A 9,693-nucleotide genomic window follows, 5' to 3' on the forward strand; every position below is an offset into this window, starting at 1 on the left:
ACCTCGGCATACTCAAGTTGTTTGTGAATTGCTGTGAATTTGCACTGAGAATTTTGTTAAAAGACAGGTACGGTATTTGTTAAATGCATTTTACTTTATATTAAAATTACATTTCAAGGTCTTTGTAAAGAAACATGGCGACATCCCAAAAGAGTCATCTAAAAAGAATTGTAAGCAATATATTATCAACACACAATTTGTGCTGAGCACTTGTCTGCAGGGTCTTTTGTTGTTGGGGGTCTATTATTCTTTCAGTGACAGACATAAAAAAAACCATGCACTAAAGCCAGGTTTGGGAGATCTTTCATAAGTACAGGACATTTCTTTTCTATGCAACTGTCATTTTTTGATATATTTACATTACAGTAACCCTTAGCCAACACTTGCTAGGTGTTCCACATGGGCATGATAAATGCTCCAAGCGGAACAGCCCAACTATTAGGATAGAATACTAGCGGTGATGGTGAGCATGACTGAGTGAAAAATATTACAGCTGGGAATTTGAAATTCACATTCAAGAGAAGCAGCTGCTGTTGCCTTTGCGCTTCAGCATGTAGAAACCACACATTTGAATGCTCTCCCATGCATAGCCTCACCACCACGAACACACACACCTTATCAGGGAGAAGGGTTCTTGCAGGCATGTCCATTTTCTGTTCTCTGGAGTTTTCTTTATATTCAGCCATACAGTACTATCCCCTGCCACCCGAAGTGGTAAATTCCAGCAGAAAACACTTGTTTCTGCTGATCATGGAACTTAGTTTGCCAGGTGGCTATGGATGACTGCAGTCATGAGCTGGTTCTCTCTAGTATCTGGCAAACATGGTGTAACTGCTGGTAGTATTTTTCTCACCTTGTGCCAGGATTAGAGATGGGAAGGCCTGGGGGGAAACGGAAAAAATGGGGGGGGGGAGCGGCTGCCGAGACCACATAACACCGGTCTTGAAAGACCTACATTGGATCCCAGTACGTTTCCGAGCACAATTCAAAGTGTTGGTGCTGACCTTTAAAGCCCTAAATGGCCTTGGTCCAGTATACCTGAAGGAGCGTCTCCACCCCATCGTTCTGCCCAGACACTGAGGTCCAGCACTGAGGGCCTTCTGACAGTTCCCTCGCTGCGAGAAGCCAAGTTACAGCGAACCAGGCAGAGGGCCTTCTCGGTAATGGCACCCCCCTTGTGGAACGCCCTCCCACCAGATGTCAAAGAGAAAAACAACTTCCAGACTTGTAGAAGACATCTGAAGGCAGCCCTGTTTAGGGAAGCTTTTAATGTTTAATAGATTATTGTATTTTAATATTCTGTTGGAAGCCACCCAGAGTGGCTGGAGAAACCCAGCCAGATGGGCGGGGTATAAATAATAAATTATTTATTATTATTATTATTATTATTATCATCATCATCTTCTTCTTCTTCTTCATCATCATCATCTCTAGTCTGGATGCTGTAGGGACTGGCTTCCCACTTGGTGAGAATGGGGTACACATGTCATACCTAGGATAAATGGTCATTTGTAGCCACCATATTTTATAAAGTGAAGCTGGAATTTTGACTTCTAATACCAATGCAGGGATCACTTTAGTCCTGGGTCAACCACAGGGACCCTATGTCTATTCCCATTCCCTTCTTAGCTCCTGTAATGGAGGTGAAATGTGATGTTTTTTAAACTCATGGCAATAAGGTGAATTAATGGTTGCCAGAGCGAAGTCTTTACCCCATAACTTTCTCCACGACCCTTTTAACTAGGTTGTGGCCATGCTCAGGGTCTTTATTTTTGTTGTCAAGCTTGTGGTTGGAAAACATTTTCCATCCAGATTGAACTGGTGAGTGACTCTGAATGGCTTGTTTTTGCTTGCCATTGTAGAATATGGCTTCACTTGCTTCCACAAGAAGGCTCAGAAGAAGTTGGGAGCATGCTTTGGGTCAGTTCACAAATCCACATTCATTCCCTTTAGCATCAAATGGGTACATGCAAGGGTGAATCAGCCCCTATAGATATGACACTCAGACATCTGCCTAGTGTGCTGCTTTTGGATTGAGTCTGTTCACACATTCAGCTGCAAGTTATCAAACGTACAATGAACAATTTATTTGAGTGACCAAAGCTCAGTGCATGCACAAGGATCCCAGATTCAATTCCTGGCATATCCCACTTCCAAAGCTCTTCCAAAGCAGGCTGAGAGAGAGATCTGCCTGAAATCCTCAAGGGCTACTGCTGGTCAAAGTAGACAATGCTGGGGTGGGTGGACCAGTGATCTGACTATAAATGGCAGGTTCCTATGCACTCATCTTTTTGAGTCAAAGGCTTGGAGCTTTCTGCAGAGCAATGAAAAACACTGCATAGTGCTAATGACTGGGAATAAAATATGTGCTGTCTACAATACACATCTACTGCTTTGTACTTTGAGCTCTATCTGAATATGTTTTTTTTTAAAAAAAAGTTTTTACCAGAACTTTGCACACACACACACACACACACACACACACACACACACACACACCTCCCCTATGTGCCTTGCTGTTCCCCAGCTACTCATTAGAGCAGGCATGTCAAACCTGCGGCCCTCCAGATGTTTTGGCCTACAACTCCCATGATCCCTAGCTAGCAGGACCAGTGGTTGGGGAAGATGGGAATTGTAGTCCAAAACATCTGGAGGGCCGCAGGTTTGACATGCCTGCATTAGAGAGTCCATTCCCTGGTGTTGGGGTAAGAAGAAGGTTCATGCAACTATCTTGTGAGTCATTTTTAGAGGGCAGCTCTTCCTGGGGGTTTAGAGTCATCCAGCAGGCATGGCTGTGAGGCAGTGATATGATCTAAGGAGGAGAGACCACCCCAAGCAGTATCTCTTCACTATACAAGGAGAATTTAAAGACAGGCAGAGCTGGACAACGTTGTCTTTAGAAGCATGGATGGTGAGTACTCTTAGCCTAGGGCAACTAATCTTAAAGAACTGCCACACTGAATGAAGTCCAGCTTCTTCTGGATTCTTGATTTTAAGACCTGGTGGGTGTGTTGTGGCCACTAAATAGAAGTCCATTTAATTATTCCACTTGGCAACTGGACATTGCCCCCGAAAATGGGTATAGGGAACATCCAAATGCTTAGGAAACCATGCATTAGATAGGAATGGGAAAAAACCACAGGTATGTCTTCCTAGTCTTCAAAGAGAGCTAAACATGAGAATATCATCCATCCCACTGAAATCTCATACATACACTTTACTGCTGATAAAAACACAGTTTTTAGGTATAGCCACCCCTGAAACACCTGTCAACCTTATTAAGTACTTGACCTTGATGAGGTCATATTCACAACCTATGGGTTACTGATGCTTTGGGTATAGGGAAAAAACACGTGCCTGTCATCAGTCACATTGACAAAGGTCCGGAGTAAATTTTTGCAGGGTGTGGACAATCAAAAGCAGAAAAAATATCTCATAATATATAACCTATGGGTTGGAAGGAACCAATCCATTTAATCTAACTGCCACTGCCCCCACCCCAGCCACCTCAAGGCAAGAATGGTGCATTCACAGCTATTATGTTTCAGTCAAGCTTGCTTGATAAGCATTTGTTGCCTTCTCAGATGATTCCAGATCAGCTGCTACCTTTGAGATCAAAACCCTGACATGCTTTTTTCATGCTGTGTTCTGGCGTTATTAGCTTGAGCCAGACTGAATTGTCCATGCTGGAAAAGAAAGCATCCACCCAGCCTTCTTTAGAGCGGATTTGGATATGTGTGTGTTTGGGAGGGCGGGGTTGCACTTTCTGAATTCAAAATGCATTCTTACTGGCCATGCAGCTCTCTGATTATTCCACCTTGCATCTAGATCAGTTTTGCCGCATGGGATGAGGAGCACACATCTTTCCCCCACTTGTTTCCATATGAACCAGCCCTTAGATTGAGACATTTTTTTCCTATTGTAACTGGAAAAAGTTATCCATGAGCTCTGGCTAAGGGAGAGTTCCTTGATGCCAGGAGTGGGGAGCCTGTGACCCTCCAGAAACTATTGGACTCCAACCCCCCATCAGACTCAGCCAGCACGGCCAATGCTTAGGTATGATGGGAGTTGGAGTCCAACAACATTTGGAGCTCCACTGCTTCCCCATACCAGCTGCACACCATTAATAGCTCAGAAGTGAGCCCATGAAACAAAGTAAGATTGTGTCTTGAATCCTATAACTGGTTTCCTGGGAGTAAGCCCCATTGACTTCAACCCTGAGTAGACATGTGTAGGATTGTCATGTTAATGGATGAGTCTTGGCTCATCTCACTTTACACCAAAGGTGCTACAAATAAACCATCAGATAACTGACTTCTGCCATAACAGAACCCTAGAAGGCACATGACCCTCTTTGTTGTGCTAGGATGGCAGAGAACTTTAATCCTAAATTTATAGTATGTCTTGAATTCCTCCTGCATAATAATGGCAGTCTGGAAGTGATCCCATTCTTAGGGATGATTTAAAGTCTATAGGAATAATTCCATTTAACCTTGTGAGAATAGGAACCTCCATTTTCTAAGACCCCACTGTTGTTGTGCAGAAAAGCTTTCAGAGAAGTGTCCATAGATCACTTGGATTGTTCCCTTAGTTTTAATCCTTACTACAGGGTTGTTGTAAGTGGCCCAAAGTTAACATAAGGACTGAACATTAGCTCAGTGGCAGCGCTTTTGTTTAGCATAAAGAGAGCCATGTTGGATCAGACTAAAAGCCCATCTAGTCCAGCATTTGGTTCTCACAATGGTCAACCAGATGCCTATGGGAAGCCTGTAGTGTAAGGAAGGGCCTGAACACAACAGCGCTGAATGGCCTATCCACTTGCAATTCTCAGCAGGTAGAACGAAGGCATAATGGCTAGTAGCTGTTGATTGGTTAGCAGCTGTTGGTTGTTCCATGTGCTACATACTTGATCCACATTGGCTCTTTGGCCACATTGCCTTGGTCACTCCTTAGTGCAAAGGTGGCTTAGAAAAATTGAGAGAAAATAAATGACGTGTGTGTGAAAGAGAGACAGCATATACCTTATTTTTAAAAATAAAATCTATGCAAGATCTGAATGTTTAGAATGAGCCTTCTGCTTTTGTCCATGGGGCACAATAGCCTAACGATGCTGTGCTGGTCCTCTTAGATGCAGCCTCAACATGAGAACTGGACCCTTGTGGAAGAGTTTGTCTTGGTGGGCTTCACAGGCATCAATGAGGGGCGCCTGCCTCTTTTTGCCTTCTTCCTGGTCATGTATTTGCTGACCCTGACCGAAAATGGCATCCTGGTCCTGGTGGTGGCAACAGAAAGGCGCTTGCACACCCCCATGTATTTCTTCCTCCTCCACCTTTCCTGCTTGGACATGTGGTACACCTCCCTCACTGTGCCCAAGATGCTGGCCAGCTTTGGATCTCCTGGTGGTCGAATGATCTCCTATTCCGCCTGCTTGGCCCAGCTTTACCTCTTCACCTTCTTGGGCAGCACCGAGTGCTTCTTGCTAGCAGCCATGGCCTATGACCGCTATGTGGCTATTTGTGTGCCTCTGCGTTACCAGGAGATGGTAGGCCGAGGTGTTTGCATGCTTCTGGCTGCTGGCTCGTGGCTCGTGGGGTTCCTCACCCCGGCACTGCCCATCTGCTTCATGTCCCAGTTGACTTTCTGTGGCCCCAATGTTATAGACCACTTCTTCTGTGATGCTTCTCCACTCATCGTCCTCTCATGCACCGACGTCTCCCTGAAGGAGACGGTTGACTTCCTGGTCTCGCTGATGGTGCTCCTGGTTTCTCTATTGTTATTGTAGTGTCGTATGTCCGCATTATCTCCACAGTGCTGAAGATTCATTCCTTCGGAGGGTGCCGCCGTGCGTTTTCCACCTGTACTGCCCACCTGACAGTGGTGTCCATCTTCTATGGGACACTCTTCTTCATGTATGTACGTACTAAGGTGGCCTCGTCGATCAACCTCAACAAGGTGGTGTCAGTATTTTATGCAATAGTCACCCCTGTGCTCAACCCCCTCATCTATAGCCTACGGAATGCAGAAGTGAAGGGGGCCTTATACAGGGTTATTTCCAAGAATAAGCAGCTTGCAACGTGACAAGAACTCAACCTGATTTCTTCTGGGGGGGTTGGGGGGATATTTTGCAGCATAAGCCATTCCTATCTACCTGAGAACCATCCTTAATAGCTCCCTTTGCTCCACTCTTCTCGTTCCAATCCCAGTTTAGCTGAGGGATCACAGGTAAGCTGTCACCTTTTAACCTTGGGTTGGATTTTTTTGTAGATGGAAAACCATCTTACAGAATTGCTGTTGGTGCAAGATTGCTGTTGGCACGGTAACTTGATCCAAATGAGAATCTACTCTAGAGTTATGGGCAGGGAGATATTTAACTGCATATTTATGCCCCCTCCCATTTTATTTTCTGAAGAAAATGTGTAACAGGTAATATTTAAAAAAATAAAATTAAAATCCATACATCTGTATCAAAATAACAGCTAATGATATTTCAACTGATTAAACAAAAATAGCTGTACCAAACTCCTATCAAAACCACATCACATTCTTCTCTATCACTTCAGCTTCATTGCTGCTTGCTCTGAGGAGTGATATAACAGTCCTAGAAATCTAAATAAGTAAATCCCTTCCCAGAGAAAGGCATGTTTCTGTGAAACCACTGACAACACAGCTTTCTTATCCCTACAACATCTTACTGACTAGACCTGGTTTTCAGTTTGGACAGTTAAACATCAATACAATGTAAGTTTAACAAGAATATATCCATGTACATGGCAGCATTTCCTCCCTTTCAGCGCAAGGCACGGTAAGCCATGAAGTCCCTGTGAAAAAACTTTTATTATATTGGATATTGGTGGAAGGAGTTCTGCTCCTTTCCACATGAAACTTGCTCAAAAAGGAGTGGAAACAGTCCAAAGAAGATGGGAACTCCATTCTTTTCCCCTCAGATATTTGTGCATTTATGTGCTGCTGTCCCTGCCACTATTAACTACTTAGAGTGAAATTCAACATTGCACTCTTCCCTTCATTTCATTTCTGCTTACCTGATTCAACGCCCCCCCTCTCCCCCCATTATGTGCTGTTCTGGGGTTAACCTGGACCTACTCCCAACCAATTTCAAGGGGTGCAGAGGGAGGAGAAAGCCCTGTTGCATAAGCAGAAGTCTTTATGCAGGGCTTTTGTTGACGGGACTCATTTAATTGAATGTCACCTTTAATTTTTAGTATGCTCATTGTCTGACTGTAGTTTAATTGCTGATGTTGGAAGCAGTGCCGGATTTACCTATAAGCTAAACAAGATATAACTTAGGGCCCCACTCTCTTGGGGGTCCCAAAAAAATTAAAGGAAAAAAAACCCTGGATGTACATTTCCAAAATATAGGATAAAAAAACAAATGAAATAAAACCTACATACAGCAACAGTGTTTTGTGTTGTGTAGGCTCCTATGATGTAAGTAATGGGCCCCGCCTGCTAGCCTGCTCCCCAAAATATCACTGCTTTAATTCATTTCTAAATGAACTTTTGTTGTTGCCAAATGATGTGTTTGCATTATTCAGTTTGTTATGAATAAAAAATCATTTTAAGTTAGAACTTAATAATTATTTCACTATTAATATACTTCTTCTTAATTGCATTTCAGTTCAACAATTACTTTGATAAAATACATATTTTGTTATGTGCAAATGGCTTTAGATACCTATTAGGTCCATAAATTACCATATAGCATATATTCAACACAAAAAACAGCAACAACTTGTTGTTGACAAAGGACAGCTAGACATATAAAGGGCCCCATTACCTTCAGAAGCTTAGGGCCTCATCAAACCTAAATCCGGCCCTGGTTGTAAGCTGCCTTGGGTGTAGATCACCAGTGAGAAACCTCCCGGCTGAGAACCAAGGCTCCTCCTCCCATGTGGCCCACTACTACTGCTACTACTAGTAGTAGTACTAGTAATGATAATAATAATAATTTATTTATACCCTGCCCATCTGGCTGGGTTTCCCCAGCCACTCTGGGCGGATTTCCAACAAAATATTAAAATACAATAGTCCGTCAAACATGTAAAGCTTCCCTAAACACTAGGCCTTTTTAAAATTTTGCCCCAAGACATGCTCACTTGCCTCTACAGCTGATGTCATACATGGCATCAAGTGTGGACAGGTAAAAAGATGGCTGGGCTGGTCCAACAGGGGCTTCTGAAGCAGAGATCAGCTGACCACCGGTGCTTCTAGGTGCTGTGCTCTTTACAAAGGGGTTCTTTCTGGGCCCCCAGGCCTGGTGTAGATAAACAGAAAAGTGGGACAGAAACTCTTTTCCTAAATATATGTGCTGTCCATTTGTAGCTCATGGAGCATAAGCAAAGTCTCCTTTGTGTGGAAGTTGTCTGCCCATCAGGTGGTCCCTGTTATTCTTCTTAGGGTGCAAAATAATGATGTAGCATTTGGGGAAGAAGAGGCAAGCCAGCAAACCAGCTCCAGAAGCCAGGATGGCGAAGATCTCCACGGCCACCGTGTACTTCCCTGTGGCACTGAGATAGGAGGGCATAAAGGAGACCCAGACGAAAGTGAAGACCAGCATGCTGATGGCAATGTGTTGGGCCTCGTTGAAAGCTGTTGGCAGCCGGCGGGCTGGGAAGGCCACCCCTAAGCTGATGGTGGCTAGAAAGCCTAGGTACCACAGCATGGTGTAGAAAAACTCAACTGAGCCTTTGTCACAATCCAGGGTCACAAGAGGCCCCCCATGTAGTGGGTTCTGTGATGGGAACGGGGGGCAAACCGTTATCCAGCAGACACATACAGCAGCTTGGACAAGGGAGCAGCCCAGGGTGAGAGCGCCAGGGAGCTTATAACCCACCCACTTCTGGAGGCAGCTGCCAGGCTTAGAAGCTCCAAAGGCCATCACCACAGTCACCATCTTGGCCAGGGTTGCAGAGAGGCAAATGGCAAAGACCAGGCCAAAGGCAGCCTAGCGGAAGGAACAAGTGAGCTGGGATGGGTGCCCAAGGTACATCAGAGGGCAGAGGAAGCAGAGAGCCAGGGAGCTTGCGGTTGTTGGCCTTGACAACTGGGGTGTGGTGATGCTGTATGAAGATACCCAAGACTGACAGCGAGAGCAAGAAGAACAAGGAACTGCAGGTTGCCAGCACCACACCCAAAGCTTCCGTGTAGGACAAGAAGTCAAAGATGGTTGGGATGCATCTGTCCTGCTGCTCACTGGGCCATTGTCCTGGAAGGCACTCCCAACAGGTGGCACTGTCTAGAAGGGAGGTGCATGAAGAGCAGGGGTGTTCACTGTTCTGGTGTATTAAATAAGGCATGTTTTCCTTAAAAGGCAAGGATGGAGAATCTGTGGCCAGTGGCGGAGCTTCATGCTCTGGCACCAGGGGGCGGAGAGCAGGTGGGGACAGGGCTGGCACACGTCCCAAGGGCGTGGCGCGTGTCCTGGGGGCGTGGTGTGCTGCCCGCAGGGGTGTGTCATGCCACCTACAGGGGCATGGTGCCCAGCACGGGGGGGGGGGCAGCTGCGATGGCACCTCACCGGGATCGCGCTGCCGGGGGCGGTGTGCTCCCCACACACTCCTCATCCTCCACCAGTGTCTGTGGCCCTCCAGATGCTGATTGGCTACAACCCACAGCATCCCTGATCATTGGTCATACTGAGGTGGAATGGAAGCTGTTGCCCAGTGACATCCGGAG

At 45.4% G+C, this 9,693-nt stretch overlaps 1 protein-coding gene and 1 pseudogene across 1 annotated transcript; one reads left to right on the plus strand and one right to left on the minus strand.

Moving 5' to 3' along the window:
* The first annotated feature begins 5,128 nt into the window (after nt 1-5,128).
* Nucleotides 5,129-6,078, plus strand: LOC118080074 (olfactory receptor 6Q1). Its single transcript, XM_035105038.2, is given in 2 exon segments — nt 5,129-5,762; nt 5,765-6,078. Coding segments are annotated over 2 exon segments (948 nt in total).
* Nucleotides 6,079-8,341: 2,263 nt separating this feature from the next.
* On the minus strand, nt 8,342-9,314 carry LOC118079994 (vomeronasal type-2 receptor 26-like; annotated as a pseudogene).
* Between the last annotated feature and the right edge of the window lie 379 nt (nt 9,315-9,693).

The sequence above is a fragment of the Zootoca vivipara genome, chromosome 1, assembly GCF_965207765.1.
Source record: "Zootoca vivipara chromosome 1, rZooViv2.hap1.1, whole genome shotgun sequence".
NCBI lineage: Eukaryota > Metazoa > Chordata > Lepidosauria > Squamata > Lacertidae > Zootoca > Zootoca vivipara.